The sequence below is a fragment of the Miniopterus natalensis genome, chromosome 10 (genome assembly GCF_054644295.1).
Source record: "Miniopterus natalensis isolate mMinNat1 chromosome 10, mMinNat1.hap1, whole genome shotgun sequence".
NCBI lineage: Eukaryota > Metazoa > Chordata > Mammalia > Chiroptera > Miniopteridae > Miniopterus > Miniopterus natalensis.
This window is the reverse complement of record NC_142090.1, coordinates 78305435-78329372: the sequence shown is the minus strand read 5'-3', so window position 1 is coordinate 78329372 and position 23938 is coordinate 78305435. Positions and strand designations below refer to the sequence as shown.

General features: G+C 42.7%; 1 protein-coding gene across 2 annotated transcripts; it reads left to right on the top strand.

Annotated features, from left to right (window-relative positions):
- Positions 1–7295: 7295 nt before the first annotated feature.
- KBTBD2 (kelch repeat and BTB domain containing 2) lies at positions 7296–21718 on the top strand. 2 transcript variants are annotated; one of them, XM_087821248.1, is made up of 4 exons: positions 7296–7380; positions 15581–16097; positions 16913–17078; positions 19018–21718. In XM_087821248.1, the coding sequence occupies exons 2-4, from the start codon at positions 15928–15930 to the stop codon at positions 20551–20553; spliced, it is 1872 nt and encodes a 623-aa protein (XP_087677374.1). In that variant the 5' UTR covers positions 7296–7380; positions 15581–15927; the 3' UTR covers positions 20554–21718. The 2 variants fall into 2 exon arrangements, with proteins under 2 accessions (XP_087677374.1, XP_016077789.1); XM_016222303.2 differs by lacking the exon at positions 7296–7380 and having other exon boundaries at positions 13742–16097.
- Positions 21719–23938: the final 2220 nt, after the last annotated feature.

The window sequence follows — 23938 nt, the reverse complement described above, 5'->3', positions numbered from 1 at the left end:
AGGACATCTTCACCACAGGGTAACTTAGAGGCAACGCTGGTGGACCCGTCTGTATGTGTCACCGTACTGTCCATATTGCCCCCCAGAGAATCTTTCTGCAAGCCCCCCCCCCCGCTCTCCCACAAATGCCCTGTTCTTTCAAACAATGTTGGGAGGGGCTTCAATATAAACCACATATAAATATTTGGCACCTCGTCGGACTTAATCTGTATGACTTGCTGGGAGGAGATTGGTTCCATAAATCAGCCATCAAGGTCCCAGGTTCTGAATATAAAGAACTTCTGTTTACTTAACCTTCCCTTGTTTCCAGGAGTGTATACGGGTTGGAAGAATATGTGGTACTAGAACCACCCTTGGGCACATCTATCAGTGTGATTATCAGGGACCTACGATGTGCCTGGTCTCTCTACCTATAAAAATGAGCCAGGCATAGTCTATCCACAGAGGACGTCCTGTTTATCTTTTTTTTCTGTCCTCAACTCCACCATCCCTTTAACCTTATCTAAAGGTCCCTGGAGATTATAAGACAGGATATGTGGCAGAAGCATGTGCAAATGACCCAACCCTTTTGGTGGTGGTATCAGTGATGTGGCCATTTGGGGAAGGGAAGAAAATGTATAAGAATCGCACCCATGTGCAATTCAATTTACTTACTGTTTTACAACTTACCATTCCAAAGGCTTTACAATGTCACGGTTTCTTAATTTGGTTGTTGGTATAATAGCTGTCTTAGTTGAAGTCAAGAGACATATCAATGCCCTGGCCGGTTTTGCTCAGTGGTTAGAGCAGGGGCCCACAGCCTGAAGGGTCTCAGGTTCGATTCCCAGTCAAGGGCATGTACCCTGGTTGCAGGATCCATCCCCAGCCCCAGTCGGGGTGTGTGCGGGGAGGCAACCCATCGATGTTTCTCTCTCTATCCTCCCCCTCCCTTCTACAAAAAAATCCCCACTCTTTCTAAAAAAATAATAATAATAATAAAAATCTATGGCTGGTGGGGATTAACAAAAGAGAGAGAGAGAGAGAGAGATCAATGTTCTAAGGCAAACCTCGTGCCCTGGCAATATTTAGCTATTCCTTGTGGCTGGGACTCAGAAATGAGTTTCCTATGAAACAACAATGGAATAGTACATTCCCTTAAACTGGTTGTATGACAAACGCAGATGTCTTACACAGAGAATCATTATCAACACCTTTCATTTTCGTCTTTGGGATAAAGCTAAAGGCTTTGACTTTTCCTCAGTCCCGCTGGGCTGCACGGCGTCGTCTGTCACGGCTTTCCCACAACCCAGCTGACACAAGCACACAGTTTCTTGAAAGGCTTCCGGAGTGTATTACGCGGGACCCTTTGCCCTCTTCCATCATTTTATCTTTGGCAGATGCATAGTTCCCTCGAGTCCGGTTCCATCCGGAATGCCCTTGCAAGAGCTCTTACCACGGAGCTCCCTCTCCTGGGCAGCAGGAGGCAAAGCCCGGCGTGTCCCGGGAATGCTGTCCGTTTCCCGTCACTGTCAGCAGAGGAGCTGGTCGCCCTGCCTCGGTTGCCTTCTGAGTGCGAGTCTTGTTTTTTACTCATGTCCTCAGCCTGCGGAAGTTCAGTTTGAGTCTCTCCTTTTCTTCATTTCCCGCAGCCACTCTAGTGCTGGAATTGCACCTGATTATAACACGGGAATGCAGGTTTGTGGTTAAGTGTAGTGGGCAACGGGGACTGAGCTAGGAGGAGGCCAGATGCTCACTGAGCACCGCTGAACAAGGAAAATACAGACTTCCAGTTCTGAAACCTAGAGGGAAAATATGGTAGGTAGTCTTTTTGTCTCCTTCAGACAGTATGTGCCTGTAGGGCAGACCATGGAGTTAGTAACTAATGGCCCCCAGTTCCTCCCTGGATATCCCAGGACTCAGCAAATGGGGGGGCGATGAGTTTGGAATAGTGGGGCTCCCCAGACCCTTCAGCACTAGAGTAGGTATCTGTTCTGACTGGTAGGTCCCCATTTATAAGAACAGAAATTCAGCCCTAATTTCAATTGTACAGCCCCGTGTATTGCTTGTCCAATATTTAAAAGTTGGTAGAATTCCTGATTCTGGATATTTAAGAGAAGCTTGAAAGTGAGTCCTAACAAAGTAAAAAGCTGCTCTGAAAAACGAAGAACTCTTCTTAGATTCATCACAGTAGTAAGGTGACAGGTCTGTGGGGCGACAGATGGGCAGGTTGAAAGTGAAGCTGGCAATTGCAGACCTTTCTTTATTTGCATTTTTCTTTTTCTTTTTTAAGATAGAGACTTAGGTATTTTTATCTCCTGAATGGAGAGACAGGGAGATGTTACAGGTGGTGGCAAGAGAAAGAATGTTTGGAAGATATTCTGAGGAGGCAGAGAGTAGCTACACCTGGTTGCAATGTTCGACTTTGCACAAAAGAAAATCTTTGAATTGAAGGAAAATGAAGTCCTAAAGGCTGGAGTTTAAGCGCTTTGGCGTCTAATAAATGATTTTTTTTTTTCAGTGAAGCAGGGTTAGGGCTAATACTTGCAGAGGGCATTGCAAATTGGGGTGACTGGCAGCAGTACCCGGTGGAAACTGTGTTGGACAAAACACAGTTGTGACTGTTTTCCTTTCACATTAAGGAGTCTGCCGGTCAGCCCCCCAGGGCCGGTTTGGTAGGTCCTCGCTGTCATGAAGAACGCAACCTCCTCTCTTTCTACTCTGCCACCCTCAGCACTGGCTTTGATCTTCTCTGCCTCGGGTTTCAAGATGCCTTTTCCAGGCAGGAGGCAGAGGGGTGAGAAGGAAGAGGGTATGCACACATCAGCTTCTGCCCTGTCATCGGTTTTACTCCAAAGGGGCTTTTCTAGAAGCCTGGCCCAGCTCAGGTTTTACCGAGTTGGCTTCTCATGGCTGAAATGAAGGGGTCTTTTAGCTGGGCACTTGGAATAAACTGGGATGCTGTGACTAAGGAGGAGAATGGGTATTAATTGAGCAGATGGCAATGTCTGCCATGCTGCTGCAGGGAATGGAAGAAGCACTGATCTACAGACATGAGAAAGGGCTGGTGGTAGAATGGAGGGCTGAACTGGGTTGGGGGTCAGTAATTTGTAGTGGCCCCCATCTGCAGTGGTGTGTCACTTGTCAGCCATATTCAGTCGCTTGGGAGAGACACTGAATGGTTGGATGGTCAAGGACTGTGATTTTGCAGGGCTTGTGGGGAAAAAGGCAAGAGCTCAAGAAAGTTCAATGTGATGGTGAGAAATTAAAGTAACACATTATGGTGCATATTGTATATCCCACACCCGGACGACCCTGCGGGAGCGCCTCCTAAATTTTGCACCCTGCTTAGTGGCCTAGCATATAGCCAGGGAGAGAAAGTAAATAATGTCAGACAGGAACTGATCAAATGGACAAAAGCATTGGAGGTCTTCTACATGACAGTCAAAGAGCTAGTGGAAGGGGGTTGTGGTCAGAGAATGGAAATTTGAAGTGTACGATATCAGAGTTGGGGCAGTTGCAAATTATAACAAGGTCCACCAGGTGGCCATGGTAGCGGTCTGCTGAAGAGCTATGGGAGTGAGGTCATTGGTGCTGAGGAAGGAAAAGATCTGGAAAGCTGGGGTTTGGGATGAGTTCACGCCCTCCTTTATATTGTAGATCCTTTACAGGATCCCAGGTCTTCAATGAATGTGGCAGAGTGTCCAGCAAGGTGAGAGACAGAAACATCAGATGTCAGTATTCATAATTTTATAATATTTTTCTTTTCTTAAAATGTTTTGATTAATTTTTTGAGAGAGAGAGGAAGGGAGAGGGAGAAGGAGGAAGAGAGGGAGAAAGAGAGAGAGAAATAGCAATGCACTGCTTCCAGCACACCCCCCTCAGGGGATGGAGCCTGAAATCCGGGCATGCACCCTGACCAGGAATCAAACTAGTGACTTTTTGGTTCATGGGACGGCACTCAGCTGTGTCACTCTGGCCCGGTTATGTTTTTCTTAGAGTCCCCTAAATTTTATAATATTTTAGTCTCCATAAAACTTGGATCTGCCACAAGCAAGTGGCTGTATCTCAGCCCTGAAGTGCACGGAGAGGGGGAGAAGAACCTCCTTGTGAGGGAGCTGTCCTTGGGAGGGAACACAGCTCAGGGACTATTCAGGGAATAAGTTGAGGGATATGGTGACTCATGTGTAGCCAAACAGGGCTTCCAGGTGGCATAGCTGAGAGGGCGGGTAGGTAGATTCCCAGGGAGCAGGAGTGGAATCAGAATGCACGGAAATGCCAGCTGTCTGGGTCTGGGTCTGGAGGAAGTGCTGGAAGATGTCAAGGATGAAACAGTGGTACTGCCTGGTCCATAGATTCCTACGGGCCTCTTATGTAAGGAGGTTTGTGCTAACTGTGGCATTTTGTGTGGTGGGGTATCTGAGGTTAGATGGTGGCTGTTATTTTGGTGTTAAGGTCTAGTTAGTGAACTGTGTGTTCTCTGCTCAGGATTCCAAGTGGGTATTAGCATCATCATTTCTATTTTAAGATGAGGACACCTGAGATTCACAGAGGTTAAGAATCTGCCCATACACGTGGAGTTGCAATCCTTCTAGTTGGAAGGGGAATGGGCTGAGATCTTTGGATTCTCAGGCCCAGGACCTTTTCTAGTGCTTGGGTGGTCAGTGCCACCCTCATTTTGACAATTTGACAGTCCATGTCTCTCATTAAAGCAGAGTGACTTCAATTCTCTCCTCAGTTGACGAGCTGATTTCACATTGAAATTTTAAACACAAATGTAAAGACAGTCTATGTTTTCACACCTTGAGCCTCATCTTTACTATATTGGTCAGTAATAAACACACCAAGGATGCTTAGCCTCACTAGTGATCCTTCATTCATTCATTCCCTCCACAAATATTTGAGTCCCTACAATGGGACCAGCGCAATTCTATCCCTAAGGAAACAGTAGGGAAGAAAAACAAAATTATAATTCCTAGGGAGTCTACATTTTGTGGAACTGAAATGAGATGCCATTTATAACTATCAGATTGGGGGTGGTGGTGGGGGTGGTGATGTAACAAGTCTGAGAACACCAAGTGTTAAGGAGGAAGTGGAGTGACAAGAACATATATATACTGCTGGTGAGAGTGTAAATTGGTAAAATCACTTTGGAGAGCAAGCTGACAGTATCTTTAAAAAGTTGCAAATGCATCATACTCCATGAACTAGCAATTCTACTTCTAGAAATACCCTAGAATAAAATTTTTCATATATGCACAAGACATTTATTTTCCTAAAATGTTTTTATTGATTCCAGAGAGTGGCAGAGAAACATCAATGATGAGTCACTGATCAGCTGCCTCCTGCATGCTCCCTACTGGGGATTGAGCCTGAAACCCCCACATGTGCCCTGACTGGAATCCAACTGCAACCTCTTGGTTCATGGGTCCTCGCTCAACCACTGAGCCACGCGGGCCAGGCAAGGAGACATGTTTTAAATGTTTGTTGCAGTAGCATTGCTCATACTAAAAAACTGAAAAGCACCTAACCCAGGAGGCAGCTGATTAACGTTTGCTCTCACATCAGTTTCTATCTCTCCGTTCCTCTCTCTCTCAAAATCAATTTCAAAATCTTAAAAAGAAAAATGGCTCTTCTACACGATGCAATGCGCTCTTACCATAGGTATTGTTTCCTCTTCCTGTTTACACTTTGCAAGAATCTCCAGGGTCCAGTCTGGCACAGAGCAGGTTCTCAACCGTTTGTTCAGTGACTGAGTATCCTGCATGGCTTCTTTGTTGTTTAATATCAAAACATGTAAACATTGAATCAGACTAAGCAGAGTGATGGCGTATTGGGCACTCAATACAGACTTGTTTAGTGGATCTGGTTTCTGAAACCTCCTGGAAAACCCTCGATGGGTAGTAGTCCCAGATGCACACCCCCCGCGTGCCTTCCGTTGACCCAGCCTCGGACGGGAAGAGGCTCTGCGGCGACCAGTGCAGGCGCTCAGCTTGCAAGCAAGTCCTGTCCCTTCTGCAGACGGGGCGTGTGCCAGGAGCGAAGTCAGGAAGGTAGGTGGCGGCTGTGGGGGCTTTTCTGACAATTTCGGATCCATAAATAACTTTCATCAAGTACGAGGACGAACTGTGCCAAGTCACCCACACCAGTGGGGCCAGGGCCGTCGGCTCTACGGAGGCCTGGCTCTGAGCTGACAGCGCTCCTTTGGAACTTGCTTGTGGCGTAGGGGGTGCGGGGGCAGGTCGCAGCCCGCATTGCGGCACGAAACCACCCGAAAGCCTCACACGCAGAGGGGCTCCCCCGCACCCCGACGGCCCCCGCCCGGAGCTGCGCCTCGGCCGAGAGGCCAGGACAGGAGGCCCCCGGATGAGGCCGGGAGGACCCAGCGTGCCCCGGGGAGCGGGGGCCGCTCTGGAGGGACGAGCCCGGGGGGCCAGCCGCGCGGCTCCCGCCACCGCCCCGCCCGGGGTCCGCTGCCCCACTCCCGACCCACCCAGCAGGCTTCTGAATTTCAACGGGGAGGAAACGGCCTACGGCGTAAACTTCGGAGCTCTGCTTCCCGGATTTCCCGGCAGTAAAATCGGGCCTCTCCTTCCACCAGCGGAAGCCGAAGGCGCCCGCCGCCGAAACCCGCCGGCGAAGCCAGGCCCGCGCGCCTGGGGGCGGGGGCCGCGGGGGCCGGGGGGCCGGGGGAGCAGCGCACGCGCGCCGCCGACCTTCCCCGGGAAACCCCTTCCACGGCGCTTCCCGGCCCCCTCCCGCCGCCCCCGCCCTTCCTGCTATTTCCGCTTCCTTCCTCGCGCCTGCGCGGACCCGATTGTTTTGGCTTTCCGGTAGGATCCCCCGCGGGAGGAGGGAGGAGGGAGGAGGCAGGAGGGAGGGGAGCTGGGGCCGCGGCGAGGGCGGGGGTGGGGGGCGCGAGAACCCGGGAAACTGCAAAACTGCCGCTGGTGCGCCGGGCGCGCGAGCGCTGAGGCCAGGCTGCCGAGGGCCTGCCCGCTGCCCGCTGCCCGCTGGTCCCCGGGCGGCGACGGGGGCCCGCCGAGGGGGCAGAGCGCGCCGCAGGGGCGGGGCGGCAGCGGCGAGCGGGCGTCTGGCGGCCCCGGCTGACGCGGCGGCGCGGGCGGTGCGGCTCCCGGGGGAGGAGTCGCGGTGGTCGGGTGAGGAGCGTGCGGCGGCGCCTAGAGGACGCGGGCTTCCGCGCAGGACGGGCCGACCGAGGGAGGGCGCGTGAGGAGACCGGAAGGAAGAGGCGGCGGCCGCAGCCTCGCTCGGCCGGAGGCTCAGGCGAGACCCCGGCCTGGGCCGCGGCGGGAGGGCCACGCCCCCGCCCCGCCCGAGGGGCCCAGTGTTTTCGGGCCGCCGGCCACGCAGGCTCCCAACCGTCGGGACCGAGGGGCGCGGGTGAGTAGGGAGAGGGGACGGGCCGGGGCAGCCCGCCGCGACCTCTGGAGGACTTGGGGGAGGAGGGCTGCGGCGGGCGGGGGCCCGGCCCTTTGTGGCCTGGCGGGCGCGCGGGCGGGGGGCGGCGGCGGCATCTTTCAAACCGGAGACGTTTCCGCCGCGGGCGGGGGAGGGGCGAGGGGCCGGCGCCGCCCTCCGCACCCTGCGGCGGCCCCTCTGCCGCGCGGCGCCCGGCGGGGGCGTTTCCGGCCCCGGCCCGGGCCCCGGCGCCCGCCCGCCCGCCAGCCTTTGGCAAAATAAAGCCGTTTCCCCGAGCGACTCGCGACGTGTTGGCGAGATGGTGGGCCGGAGGAGGCCGGGGCTCCTGGCGGTTTCTCTTTCTCGGCCCATCTGAAGGAGTAACCGAAAGATGTCTAGGTGAACAGAGGTCCCATTGTGAGCACTAATGATTTTTGGGGAAGAAAGCAGAAGCTGCCCTTTGAAACGGAAAATTGTGTACGTGTTTACTTTCGACCGAAATCGGTAACTTGCTTGAACTCGACCACCGCCCTCTCCCTCTTAATTGAGAAACCGTGGAGTAGAGGAATATCCTTTAGTTTGATGGGTAGTTATTTCGAGTTCATGCCTCCCCCCCCCTTTTTTTTTTTTACTACTGTAGCAATCCCAGATCCCTTTTTATAGCTACCTTCAGGGGACAGTATATCACCCCATGGGCTACAAATCTCTAGAATTGTCCGCTATCACGATGGGCCGTGCAAGTGAAAACAGAAGAATCCAAAATGTAAAACTAGCTGTAAGGGGGTCTGTGTGTGTGAAATAGCGCTCTCCCGCGTCACCTAGACATAAAAACGGGGGGCGCTGGGCCGGCACGTGCTGCTTGTGTGTGACTCTGTCTGCTCGCCCAGGGAGTCTTCGGGCATCCGGCGCAAACCGTGTCCGCAGCGTGCTCCGACCGGGTTGCTTTTCGTCTAATTAACAGGGTGGCTTTCCTCTGAGTTGTGATTTTTGTCTTTCTTTCTTTTTGCCTGAATTTGAGTACTGTGACTACAAGTCTCTTGTCATTGCGAGTGACTTATCGTAGTTTACCTTTGGTAAGGGCTTGCCCAGACGTTGTTTCAGAAGGACTTTCTCTCTGACCTGAAGTAAATTGAAAAGTAAAACCGGCCCGTTGTTCCCCAGTCTCGCTGATGTGGAGCGTCGCCCTTTCCGTCCGGCTGCTAACGGGAAGCTGACGCCTTGGCTTGGGCCCTGCGTTGGTCTGGTGCTTCCTGAAGCCTGTTCCGCGGGGCCCCGGGACCCTCCGGAGGTGGTCGCCGGCCGGAACCGCGCGGGACTCTGGCGGGGCAGCGGGCTCGCTGCCAGTCCCCTCTCTGCCGCACGGTGCTGTTTTCTCCGCACAGCTTTGTCGAGTTTTCCGCGCTGTAACTCTTCTGCCCTTTTTGCTTTCATAAGAAGCATTACCATAAAGTGTTAACTTTAGTTATTTCTAGGGCCTGTAAGGAGATGAGTGGGAATAGAGGTGACATAGTCTCTGAGTTCACACTCCGTAGACTTTCTTTCTCCTGGTTAATGGAAATGAGATGTCATACGATCGAAACACTGAGCATCGAATATGTTTAAGGTGGATGGATGGTCAGTTCCTGGAAACTAGAATACAACTTTAAAAGCCAAAAGATACCTTGGTTTTCCCAAAGGTTTCACACATTTGGAAGAGTTGCTTTTCTCCTTGCCCACATTCCTAAGACCAGGGAGAAGGGATTAATCCTGCTGTCATAAAGTGTATGAATGGAAATGTCAGAGTCCTTCATTATATCTCAATCTTACCGTTTTCAGTTTTGTGGCGTTTGAATAGAGCAACTAATTGAATAACTCAGAATATTAGAAATTATAGGTTGATTTCAAGTAACTTTTTAAGTATATGAAGATTGCTCCTGGTTCCCTTGCCAGAAATTTGCAGTACCTAGGATTCCTCCGTGTGAGAGGAAGAATTATTGTAGGAGATTTGGAGAAAATATTATCATTTGATGAGAGGTGCTTTAAAATATCTTTCCCTTTTTCTGCTTCACTCCCATACCTCTGACAAGTGGTGGCATGTAGTAGCTTCCATGGTAAGCAAAACTCTCTTAAGTATTCCTCAGTTTACCTTTTATTATTTAAAGAAACCGAGAAATGTCAGTAGTTATAATCATTGTTAAGTGACTATGCCCTTAATGACCACATGAGCATGTTTGACTATCTGGGAAATATTTTCTTCTCCTATTATGATTGAAAAAATCATTGACTTGGTGGAAAATGAAATTCCAGTGAAAAAGTTAGGGTCAATTTCACTTAGGGAAGTTTAGCTAAAGCTTTCCTTAGTCATTGTGCAGAGAAAAAAAGTGATATCCAAAATAAAAGGACATACCACACCCATAATTATTCTATCACAGATGGTGTCTCCTTTATGTTCTTTTTAATTTTTTAAAAGTGGGGTAAATTACTAAATTTGTGACCTGACTTTACTTAGGGTACTGAGCATAATTTTCTTGATGGAGCCATGTAGTCTTTTTCAGTGTGGTGGGAAAGGAGGAACGTGGGAATAGGCCTAAGCTCTGAATTTGATTTGAGTAGGGGGTCACTATACTGAAATTGATCAAAGTTGATAAATTCTTCAAAAGGCAAGATGATTGTGTTTTAATTGGTGTTTGTCACAGTTCCAAAAACTGTGGAGTGGTTGATAGTCTAAAGACCAAGTCTTCCGAACATTCTTCACTGTCAGGGTTGTTTTGATAACTTGAAAGCAAACTGTTTCTGGCACCAGTCTTTGGTTCTTGCTAAGGAGCGGCCTGGCTCCTCGTTGAAGTGAAGAAAGGCTTGTTTTATGATGGGTGCCTTCTTGGCCCTCATTTCCTTTTTCTGCACTGGCATCAGTCTTCTCAGGATTAGTTTTTGTTGAATTAGTTTGTTTCATGATTTTACCATCAAAATACTCCTTAAAAACTTTGAACGAATTTCTCTTACCTAAAATACCATTCAGTGTTTAAGTGCTGAGACCTTGTAATTGGGACCCCTAGGTGTGGTGCTGGTGTGGAGATTCAGGAGTTAGGAAAGTGTTACAAAAGGCTTCACCAGTAGTGCATCAATAAAAATAATTGCACATATTTATATAGTAGTGTCGTGTGTCAGGCACTCTTCCAACCTCTTTATAAAATTCATTTAATCTGTAACCCATTGAGAAGAGTTTATTTTTATCCCCCATTTTACAGCACAGAAAGTAAATAACTTAAAAAAGGTCACACAACCAGTAAGTTGCCAATTGGGCTTTCAACCCAAGTAATTTGGCTCCACAGTTGGTGCTCTTAATTTTTTGGCAATATTTAACATTCAGAAAGCCTTGGATCCTCTCCAACAGAGGTTTTCAGTCCTCTTTGTTGACATTGGTAGCCCTGGAAGATGCAGCACCGCTTAGGTTAGTAATACACAACTTTAAGGTGCTTCATACAGGTGGTGACCCGTTGCCCGTTGCCCTTCCTCTCTATCACTGTTTTATCCCTGCTGTGTAATTTCTGTGCAATCCTTGTTTTGTACCCTTCTCTTCATCTTTTTTTCCTTCCTTCTTTTGACACACATAGCTCAGTTAACTGCTGATCAGTTTCATTGATTATTTAGGGGAGGAAAACCAGTTGCAATAATTTTCCATAAGAGGTGTTTAAGATTTTTAAGTAGAATTATATATGTTACTATGGATTGCTGACTGATTTAATCCTAATGATTACTTAATAAAAGAATGTTTTGAAATTATTTTGTGTGGTGGAATTTACTCATTAGAACCTTGGAGGCTTGGATAGTCTAGACAAAATGTATTAGAACCTAAATTTTATGTTGAAGTACATTGTTCTTTATTAGAGTCTGAATTTCATTATACCATGTTTGTATGACTCCTATTTCTTATTCTTACTCTAGTTGGCATTTTTCAGTATGAAATATGTTCTAATGACCTGCTCTAAAATATAGAACTTTCCTATTAATCTTGAAGTACTTGGTACCAGGAATTGTAGCATGTATCTCAGCCTCTGCCCCTCTGTTCATCTGATGAATCCATGTATCCACTAAATGTCTTTATACAAGCATTGCCTTGTGTACATCTTCTCTTTTTCAAATGTATGTAGGTATTGTAGTTCTTAAAAATGAAAAGTAATTTAAGTGTTTCAGACTAATAGTTTTTCTTTTCTGATTGTGAGTTTTTTCAACAGATTATCTTGGAGAGGGATTTCCCTTTTTAAAAACATGTAATAAAGGTTTAACCTCGTGTAAGCAGGTTATACTAGATAAAAGAAAGTATTCCATATTCCACTGAATCTGCAGTAGGTGAGAAAGCAGTTGTGTGATTAGGTATGAGATGTTAAAATATTTCGGTTGAAAAGAAAAGTGAGTATATACAGATTAGATAAAGAATTACATTTAATTCCACTTTCAAGCATTTAAGTTTTATGCTTTTTCCTCATTTTTGTGATCTGAAGGGAAAACATTCTTCCAAGAAAAACTTTTTTTTGCCTTTAAATAATTTTATTTTTTAAAATTTTTGTTACTTTAATTTCCCATAGCACCTTGGCAGTGCTGAAAACAAAAATACAAATACAAGGATGTATTCATTTTAATATAGTATGTATGGGCATGTGTCACACCATTGGGGGTGGGGAACAGTTTAAACAGGAACAAACTTAAGCAGTGGACAAAATAGAAGCCAGATAACTGGTTCTCACTGATTTTTAATATTTGATCAAGAACCAGTTTGACACCAGAGATTGGTACATGTGGCCTGCAGCCTGTAAATAAAGTTTTATTGAAACAGTCATGTCCATTTGTTCACATATTGTCTTTTGCTGCTTGCAGGCTACAACAACAGAGTTAAGTGTTTGGGACACATACTTTATGGCTTAAAAAGCCTAAAATATTTTGTCTTTGTGATGAGAAGAGAGAATAGTACACCTTTTGAAAGTCTGTGGTTTTTTAAAATTAGGTGATCATTGTGTATGTTAGTAAATTCAATAGGTCTTCAATAAGTTTTTCCTTGCTCTGCAGTGTGAACTAGTTAGCAGTGGGAGCAGGTGCCAACTACATCCTTTGCTCATATACTTTGCCATACGATAAAGAATAAACTTTCTTATCTCTATCAAAAGTTTGGAAATGAAAGATCAAGACAGCTAGGTTTCAAGAAAAATGTTTCTTATACCCCACTTGCTTGACTCATTTGCCCATTTCCTTTGGCTGTTGAGTTTGGCTATTAAGTAAATAAGCTTAATTTACTTAAGTGTGGTATCTAAATGGCTTACTTTTTTCTGCCTATTTTAATACTAAGATATCCTGAATAAAAATTACCTTATCAGGAAGAATTTTACCCTAAATAACAGAAGAAGGGGTGGGAAATAGGGGCATATAAATCAGTGATAGTGAGGATTACATAAAGTTGTCTAACTGTGATATTCTAAAAGCAGGCTTCATTTGTTTTAATATAGTTTCATATGTGATTTAAAAGATCAAATCTAGTAAAATCCAGACATAACAAATTAAATGGGGCTCAAAAGACTCGCTTCAAAAAAATCAGGTCATAGCAGGAGGTTAAAGAAATTGCCTGTACAGCTGGCCTGCAAGGAATTCTGGGGGCTAGCAGTGTGATCCGAATCCATCCTGGCCCTGGCTATCGGTTCCTGTCACCTGGTTTACATATGGATGGGGATGATTTGGGGCCCTGCAGCTGGGGCTAGGGCTTTCAGTTTATTTACACAGGCATTTCTGTAAGATAAATTTTTAGAGATAGAATTGATTGAGTTATTAAGTATTTACAATGCCAAATATTATACCTATGTAATACTGCATTTGCAATTCTGAAGTTCAAAAAGCTCGTAAAATCAAGTTTTTAATAAAACTTTGCCTGCAGAACCTGACGTGAAATAGCATTTAGGCTATATATAGTAGTAGTTTTCACGCTGTTCATATTTTCTGCTGTAAGGATAGTAATATGTTTGATTATGGGATTCTGCCCCAGACTCTTTGAGAGAGCCTTGTAATACATGATATATGCACCATATCACCTCTATAAAATCTGAACATATCTAGCTCCAAGAGTTTTGAATAAGGATGTGTAGGTATGTATGAACTTACAGTCCTGTATAAGAATGCTTGTTTTTGCCCATCTGGCGTGGTTGAGCGTCAACCTATGATCCAGGAGATCAAGGTTCGATTCCGGGTCAGGGCACATGCCTGGGTTTCTGGCTTGATTTCCAGTAGGGGGCATGCAGGAGGCAGCCAGTCAGTGACTCTCATCACTGATGTTTCTCTCTTTCCCTCTTTCCCTCCCTCCCCCCTCCCCCCTCCCTCCCCCCTCCCCCTTCCTCTCTCTGAAATCAATACGTATTTTAAAAGGAAAAAAAATGCCATTTTCCCACATCCTCACTAAGCTTTGCTGCATTATTAATATATGAAAATAGCCAGTGAGTCCAGGCATCATTAGCCTTAGAGGTTATAGTAAATAGTAGAACTTAGGTTTACAGTGTAACTTTCAGATCTGGAAGAGCCAAGTCATTACCTTAACTGACCCAAAGTCACACTCTGCCTTTGCTTCTGTTTTAGTTACTTCCACAGTTAACTTGGCCGGAAATGTGACAGTTTATATCAAGTTAGCAGTTTCTGTAATAGTATAGTTGAGCAGGAAGTTCAGTGTGATCTCTTTGACATATGAATGATATTTTGTGAGTCTTAGTGGATCCAGTGATGCTCATATTTATCAGTTTTGTGCCAACCACTTGACTTTCTGATTGTGGGAACTGAGTCACCTAATTAGAAAAGAGTAGCTGTTAACTATTACTAGCTTTCTGTATGGGGTTCCCCTCTTCTTTTCCTTTTTTGTAATTTCCTTGCCCTATGTTGTAAATACTGATTTACAAATACAGTTAAACTTTAATTCAGCTGGAGTTTCTTTTGATGAGTGGTATGCAGTATGACTAAAATGTAGGTTTTTGTTCCCTCCCTCTAGTGGATAGCCAGTGATTCCAACATTATTGTTGAAATAAGCCACTCTTCCTAATTTGACAAAATTGCCCTCCTTTCTTCCAAAATATCTTGGTGATTTTTGTGCATTCTTCCAGATGAATCCTCTGAAATAGGATTTGGATTGAATTTGTATTAAATTTACACGTTAATTTGGAGGACATTCGTATTTATATAATATGGAGTCTTCCATATAAGAAAACATGTCTGTTTTATCTTATTTTGTGTTTTTGGTTTTTTCCCCTAGTAAAATTGTATGTTCTTATAAAAATTTAAAGGAAGGAATAAAACTGATTAATTTTAAAAAGATTTCTAGGAAGGAAACAGTGTACAAACATTAATATTACATGTACTTCCCTTGTAGAATTGAACTGCAGATTTAAAAAAATACAGTGTTTAGCTCTAGCCACTTTGGCTCAGTGGTTAGAGCATCAGCCCATGGACTGAAGGGTTCCAGGTTCGATTCCGGCCCAGGGCACGTACCTCAGTTGTAGGCTTGATCCCTGGCCCCTGTTAGGGCAACTGTGGGAGGCAACCAATCGATGTGTCTCAGTCACATCAGTGTTTCCCCCCCACCCTCCTCTGAAAAAAGCAATGAGAAAAAGAGACCCTTAGGTGAAGATTAAAAATAATAAAATAAAATGCTAAAATTTATTTAAAAAATAAAACTTCAAAATTCATAGTTTATATTTTGCAAATAAATTGAGTCTATGTATTGTGTAGTTTAATAATGTAAATTAAATATAAGGCTTTTGCGAATGCATTTAAAAATATATCCACAAAATGAGAGTCTCTTAAAGAAAAAGGGTATTTTTTCTCTTAAGTCAAGGTCATGTATTGCCACTACACAAATAACTAGGAGATCTGGCTTTATGATTCAAATTCTTTATTTTTAAACAACTTTAAAAATGTCTACTTATTAAATACCTCGTTTTCTAGAATGTTTGTATTTTGTATAGAAGGTAAAATTACAAATGTTAATTCTCTTTTGTCTGGTTTTTATTTAAATGTAATACACTTTTAAAAAATGTTTCTTTTCTCATGTTTTATTTTTATGGTAATATTTAAAGTTGAACTTCAAATGAATATAATTTGTATTTAAGTCTGTCACTTAAAAATTGTATTCTAAAATGTACTGGCCTAGATACTCTAACTGAACTTTTTTTCTTTTTAGTTAGTCCAGAAGATTCACAGAATATAGGATGTTGCCACGAAATCTACCTCGTGTGTTACTGTCTTTCGCTCATAGCCTGTACAACCATTGCAAATTTGCGCAAGATGTCTGCAGACTGTGTTGAAAAACTCAGTGAAGAACCTAATTAACACAGGATGACCTAGGAGTGACTTCAAGTCTATAACAAGAAACTATTCATTAGTGAAAGTGTCAGTCTTGGTCCTGAATGCTGCAGATAACAGCAAGCGGAGTTTCTCCTTTCTTTATTTCTGAAACATTCACTTGACCTTCCATCAGTAAGACTGACTTTTCTAATCTGCTCCGGGAGATATTAATGGAATACAGTCATGTCCACTCAAGACGAGAGGCAGATCAATACTGAATATGCTGTGTCCTTGTTGGAACAGTTAAAACTGTTTTATGAACAGCAGTTGTTTACTGACATAGTGTTAATTGTTGAGGGCACTGAGTTCCCTTGTCATAAGATGGTTCTTGCAACATGTAGCTCTTATTTTAGGTAAGTACTGTAATCTTGATTAGTTTGTCATTTCAAATGCAGAATGGTAATTTATTTTAATAGGAATTTTAAAGCATTATTTAAATTTAAAAATAATGTCATAATGTTTTGTTTACTAGTCTCCTCTTTGTCCCTCTGTATATTTGGACATTTCATATAAATGAAATCATACACTATGTGGCCTTTTGTATCTGGCTTCTTTCACCGATCATAATGTTTTTGAGGGTCATCTGTGTTACGATACGTATCAATACTTAGTTCCCTTTTATTGTCCAGTGGTATTCCATGACAGACCTCGGAGATATTGTGGATTCAGTTCCAGACCACCACAGTAAAGTGAATATTATAATAAAGCGAGTCACATGATTTTTTGGTTTCCCAGTGCATATAAAAGTTATGTTCATACTGTAGTCTAGTAGTATGCGATAGCATTATGTCTAAAAAAAAATGTACATAACTTCATTTAAAAATACTCTTGCTAAAAAATGCTAACCGTTATCTGAGCCTTCAGCGAATTATAATCTTTTTGCTGGTGGAGGGTCTTTCCTTCAGTTTGTAAAGAACACAATGTCTGTAAAGTGCAATAAAATGAGGTTTGCCTATAAATGAATACTGATGTGACTCAGAATGACATAGAATAGTTTGATACATCTTTGGCACTGGATTATACTTTTCTCTTGCCTCCCTCAAAAGTTTTCCCAACAAGTCCATAAGCAAATGTCCTAAATAAGCATCCTATATTGTCTAGCTTCTCTTTTTAGCTGTGCATTTGTTTTACACTAAACCCAAAGGTTTGTTTTTTCTCTCTGTTGTAGGGCCATGTTCATGAGTGGACTAAGTGAAAGCAAACAGACACACGTACACCTGAGGAATGTGGATGCAGCCACCTTACAGATAATAATTACTTACGCATACACGGGTAACTTGGCAATAAGTGACAGCACTGTAGAACAGCTTTATGAAACAGCTTGCTTCCTGCAGGTGAGCAGTTTTTATCTGTTGTGTACATCAACTGTTTTTTGTTTTTTTTTTAATTTTTTATTTCTTGATTTTAGAGAGCGGGGGGAAGGCAGAGAGAGAGAGACATCGATTTGTTGTTCCACTTATTTATGCATCATGGTTGCTTCTTGTACGTGCCCTAATCAGTGATGGAGCCTGCAGCCTTGGCATATCAGGACGATGTTCTCACCGACTGAGCTACCCAGACAGGGCTTTGTGGTTTATTTTTTCAAGAAATATTGTTTCCTCAGTAATATATCTCTATAATTTTCTTGTTGCTGATTTTAGAAGGAAAAAGTTTTTTTCTTTTTAAAATGTGAATGTGTAAAGGAAAAACAGTAGGATTTGATCAGCCAGTAAACTTTAGTTATATGATGGGAACTTAATTAAAAAAGTGAAAATTTTATACTTCTGCCTAATTTACCTGAGTGTTTAGATTTCAAGTAAAGTCATTTTTAACTGTTTATTAAATTTAAGTGCTTCAATTTTTTTTTTTTTTTTTGCTAAAGCTTAGATGTACTAATTTTTGATGGTATTACTTTTCATAGAAAACTTTAAGATTCTTATGGAAATTATCAAACTTAAATATGTAGATAGCCATGTGGCCACATGAGCCAGCCCTTAAGGAGAAGTATTTAAAATACTGTACATAGAGTAGATACCTATTGTACCTATAACTGGGGACTGAGGCGATGGTAGGCTGCTTCCTGGTATTTTTTAGAGTCAAAGGCATTCACATCCTAAATCCAAACTTGAAATGGTGAAGTGCTTCTTTTTACAACTTGTAAATTTCATTAACTTTTTTAAAGCTGGGACTAAAGGCAGATGTTTTTTAGAATTGCTAATAAGTTGAGGAATTTTAAGAAATTTGAATTCCAGAGCACTGTGTTACTGTAATTAGTGACACTGTCCTTACCATCGTTTCTGTCATATTAATGAAACCATGTGCATGTGGTTGCCCAAATGCAAACTAGGACACTCCCTCTTGGATTGGGTTACCCTGGCAAGCCCAGGATAGGTCATTTTATGACTTTCACTATTAACCACATCAAATAATAATGTTTTTATATGCCAGGTACTATACTATGCTCTATGTAGCTTCTCATCTAATTGTTACAATCATTTGTTAAAATTTCCTCATTTTATACAATTGAGGCTTAGAGAAGTAGCTACTTGTCTAATTGGGTACAGGTACTGATAGGCCAACCTAAGTTTTGAATCCAGGCAACCCAACTTCTCTTTATAAATTGCTTCTAGGTAACCACTGTAATTTTTTTTTTTCTTTGTAACCACTGTGATGTTGAATAAGTATAGTAGGTAGCACTTCTGATTCATCTGAGATCACTTTTCCTTCTCAAGAAAAAAAAAATCTAGAAAACTTAGAGCAGTCATCTAAATGTACATAATTTATAACTACACAGAAATATATTTATTACTCCTTTGGTTATCATAGCTCTCTAGATAAAAAAGGCATATATTCTTAGTCATTGTGCATGATTTTCTGGTTTAATTTGACTATCTTGTCGATGTTGATAAAACTAGATTTCAGCTGCTTAATAATAATCATTTTCTGTATTGATTTATTTACATTGTTTTCATTTGGTTCTCTCAATTGCACATTTTCAAAAGCCTAGAAAAGTCTATAACTTATACATGAATTTCCCTGCCTTTAGTTTTTTAAGAGCCTATTTAATATTATACTACTGGCTCCTAAATAGGGCAGGGCAGTTAAGTAGGCCACTGGACAGGTAGAAAAAATGCAAAGCTATAATTATAGTTTTATTATTACAGAAAACATCTCTTAGCCCAAAATATATATTTAAAATAAAAACTACATTACGGTTATCTGATTTATATATTGGTGTCTACACAAAAATAAAATTTGTCTATTCCATTATCAACTTTTTTTTTTTCCTTTTAGGTAGAAGATGTGTTACAACGTTGTCGGGAATATTTAATTAAAAAAATCAATGCAGAGAATTGTGTGCGATTGTTGAGCTTTGCTGATCTGTTCAGCTGTGAGGAATTGAAACAAAGTGCTAAAAGAATGGTGGAGCACAAGTTCACTGCTGTGTGTCACCAGGAAGCGTTCATGCAGCTGTCACATGACCTACTGATAGACATTCTCAGTAGTGACAATTTAAATGTAGAAAAGGAGGAGACAGTTCGAGAAGCTGCTATGCTGTGGCTCGAGTACAACACAGAGTCACGGTCCCAGTATTTGTCTTCAGTTCTTAGCCAAATCAGAATTGATGCCCTTTCAGAAGTAACACAGAGAGCTTGGTTTCAAGGTCTGCCACCCAATGATAAGTCTGTAGTGGTTCAAGGTCTGTATAAATCCATGCCCAAGTTTTTCAAACCAAGACTTGGGATGACTAAAGAGGAGATGATGATTTTCATTGAAGCATCTTCAGAAAATTCTTGTAGTCTTTACTCTTCTGTCTGTTACAGTCCCCAAGCAGAAAAAGTTTACAAGCTATGCAGCCCACCAGCTGATTTGCATAAAGTTGGGACCGTTGTAACTCCCGATAACGACATCTATATAGCAGGTGGTCAAATTCCTTTGAAAAACACAAAAACAAATCACAGTAAGACAAGCAAACTTCAGACTGCCTTCAGAACTGTGAATTGCTTTTATTGGTTTGATGCACAGCAAAATACCTGGTTTCCAAAGACCCCGATGCTTTTTGTCCGTGTAAAGCCATCCTTGGTTTGCTGTGAAGGCTATATCTATGCAATTGGAGGAGATAGTGTAGGTGGGGAACTTAATCGGAGGACCGTAGAAAGATACGACACTGAGAAGGATGAGTGGACAATGGTGAGCCCTTTGCCTTGTGCTTGGCAGTGGAGTGCAGCGGTTGTGGTTCATGACTGCATTTATGTTATGACGCTGAACCTCATGTACTGTTACTTTCCAAGGTCTGACTCGTGGGTAGAAATGGCCATGAGACAGACTAGCAGGTCTTTTGCTTCAGCTGCAGCTTTTGGTGATAAAATTTTCTATATCGGAGGGTTACACATTGCTACCAATTCTGGCATAAGACTCCCCTCCGGCACTGTAGATGGGTCTTCAGTAACTGTGGAAATTTATGATGTGAATAAAAATGAGTGGAAAATGGCAGCCAACATCCCTGCTAAGAGGTACTCAGACCCCTGTGTTCGAGCTGTTGTGATCTCAAATTCTCTGTGTGTGTTTATGCGAGAAACTCACTTAAATGAAAGAGCTAAATATGTCACTTACCAGTATGATCTGGAACTCGACCGGTGGTCTCTGCGGCAGCATATATCTGAACGTGTCCTGTGGGACTTAGGGAGAGACTTTCGATGCACTGTTGGGAAACTTTATCCATCCTGCCTTGAGGAATCTCCGTGGAAACCACCAACTTACCTTTTTTCACCGGATGGGACAGAGGAGTTTGAACTGGATGGAGAAATGGTTGCACTACCACCTGTATAGTTGGGAGTTCGGGAGGTGCACGTCTGATTTATGTGCTTTGTCATTTTCTTTGCTAAACAAGAGGCTATGAAAGGACTAAATATGAGTACATAAAAATCTATCTTTGATAAATTTTATTTTTATGCCCTACTTAATATTTGCATCAGTATAATATATATCAGTGAGTCTTGCAGAAAGATATGCTTCCATAATATGAAATAGATTATCCAATAATTGAGAAACTTTTATGTGTATCATGAGAGCATAGAATCTGGATTATCTAACATTGTTAGCCCTGTGTATGTACAGTTCAAAAAGTTCACTTATTAAACTAGTTTCCTGTTCCTAGTGTGGTATATCACAGATTGTGCTGAGGTTATTTTAGTATGTGTATCTCATTTCTGTGCTTCTGTTCTGATGTCCTGGAATACAGTTTTTCAGTGTAATTAGTTCAGCTGCACTTAACACTAACATCCTTGTTGGAATAGAAATACCTAAACCCTGTATTATAGTTGAGGAAGATCTTCCATTTCATGGTATTGCACAGGGAGAGCTGTGACTGCAGGACCAGTCTAACTATACTATAGGTGCATGTATTCTTTCTTCACTAACTTATACTTGTCTCTAGAATACAGGTCTTCCAATCAGCTGGTCATTTACCAGGTGTGGACTTAAGTTGCTGGGCTTGCAATAAAGATTGCTCGCCCCTCATTGTGCGGGTCTAGGTGGAGTGTTCATCGTAAATGCCTCCACTTTCTGTATTATGTTAACATTGGCTCATGCATATAACCACCTGCTGCTGTTGTATTTCTCCATCTTAAAGATTTAGAGTGGGTCAACCAGGTCATTACATCTTAATTTAATAACAAGCATTACTGTAGAGTGACTGTGTGTAGATGCCCATTAGCCGTCAGGGTGTGTTTTTTTTAACCTGTTGTGTGTGTGGGTAGGATTAGAAAGGTGAACTGTTCAGGAATTCTCTGCACTGGCTGTGCGGACAAGCAGGTAACGAGTGCTGCTCTGGCATTCATCCAGGAACCACTAGCAGTAGCGGGCGCCGCCCATCTAACATGAGCACAGGTGCTTCACGACCAACATTACTAGCATGTTCAACTGCATAATGTTCTGGCACTGTATTTTGAATGACATTAATTTATTAAATAAATTGTATATATTCAATATTTGTTTTCTTTTGTGGCGGGAATGGTTTATTTTTAAATATGTCTGTATTGATTTGAGAGGGAGAGAGAGAGAAACATTGCTCACTGTCTCCTGCATGCCCCCTACTGGAGATCGAGCCCGAAACCCAGGCATGTACCCTGACCAGGAATCGAACCTCAGTCTCCTGGGTAATAGTCAACGCTTTCTTATCTGAGCCACGCTGGCTGGGCTGTGGTGAGAATGGTTTAATGCTGTGCTTTTAGTTTTAATTTTACTGGTTCAGTTTAGCTTGTTGCATGTAGTTTCTTCAGGATTTTGAGATATATATATATACATATTTTTTAACAATTCCTTTCAACCCTAGTTGCCTATTTGAATCATCTGAGGTGCTTTTAAAAGCAGGATGGTGCCTGAACCTCATCCCAGACAGCTTCAATCTGGCTGGTGGACCTAGCAGCTGTATTTTTGAGGGTACTACAGGTGCTTCTGTGCAGTCCCGTTGAGAGCCATTGGTTTAGGCTTCAAATACAGGCATGCCTCAGATTGCGGGCTCAGTACCACTGCACTGAAGCAAGTCGTAACCTTTTTGCTTACCTTCAATTTGTAAAAATGCAGTATCTGTGAAATGCAATAAAATAAGGTGTACCTGTATAAGGATTTGATTCTAGATGATCAGTCTTCCTAGAGCACATCCTTGATCATGTTTCCAGATTTAACTGCCTCTCTCTGCCTACTGAATGAAACCCAGTTTATTTTTTTAAAAACATTTTATTCAAGAAGTTTCAATCCATAACACAAAGCAACCTTTTTTTCAGATGCCAATCTATAAAAGTGATTTTAATGCTGAAAGACCCATTTAATAAGTAAACATTTTCTATTTGAGGCAAGTTACTCTACAGTCTTCATTATAGATTATCGGAAATCGAGGTGGCTTCAGTCTAGACAGCACTGTAATCCAGTGATTTATAAAAGAATGGAAGTTAAGAGGTGTGTCTCCTTGATCCCAGTGAGTTTTCACATTTTCTGGTAGGTAACAAGCATAAAAGGAAGCAGGGAGATTGGTAGAAATAGGGGATCTTTGACCTAAGAATTGTGAAGGGAAAAGGGAAACTGGAGAGAATTAAACATTGGGAATAAGTCTCTGGCAAAAAACATTTGATGGAAGAATTCTTGGATCATAACAGCATCGTTCCATGGACAAATGCCATCCGTGTTCTTTCATGTAAGAAAGTTTATTTACAAGCAGCTCTGGAGGCTAGAAATCTGAAATCGAGGTGCTGGCAGGATTGCTTTCTTTTGAGGGTGTGAGAGAAGGAGCTGTTCCAGACCTCTGTCCTTGGCTTGTAGAAGGCCATCTGCTTGTTCACACGGTGTTCTTTCTCTGGATGCGTCATCTCACCAGGAGCCAGACCTGCCAGCATCTTGATCTTGGACTTCCCAGCATTGAGAAAGTTCTGGAGGCTAGAAGCTCCAAACCAAAGTCCGATAGGCTTGGTTTCTAGTGAACACTCTTCCTGGTTTATAGATGACCACCTTCTTACCGGGTTCTCATGTTGTATAGAGTGAAGTTAAAAATCTTTAGCACATGTAAGGCTCTCCTATAATTTGGCTTTAAGTTAACTTTCCAGCCTTGTCTTGGCATTGTTTACCCACAAACCTGAACTTGCATCAGGCTTTTGCCATACTTTCCGGCCTTTCCCTCTGCTGCTTGCTCTACTCGATGGTCTTTCCATCCCAAACCTGCCTGTGGCTATCTCTGTATTAGCCAAGATCTGTTTTAGGTAGTTTGTTTTTATTTTTCCCCTTTATTTTTTTTCCATCACCATTTATCCCCCATATAAGGTAGTTTTTAAATGAATGCTCCTTTGATAACCACCTCTTACCCTGCTCTGAAAATAGTCCCTTATATCCTTGTACCTTGTACCTTGGTCAACTTATTGTGTCAGTCATTTATTGAGCATTCTTATTGCTCTGAATGCTTTTCTACAAAGTGATCAACGTGTTTGGGAGTAAGGACTTATATAGGGGCTGATCTGTCTACACTGGAGCATGGTGGGTGATAAGTGGAACCCAATATAACAAATTCTCCATTCTCATTAGAAGTTTCATTAGTCACTTTTTCCCCTCACACTTCTCCATCCATCTTATATCTGTTATCTTAATACTTCCACCGCTCTTGGTAATATCCTAAATTCCTTTTCCTTACTATTTTATAACTGCGTGGCAAAACCTGAATTTTAGATGA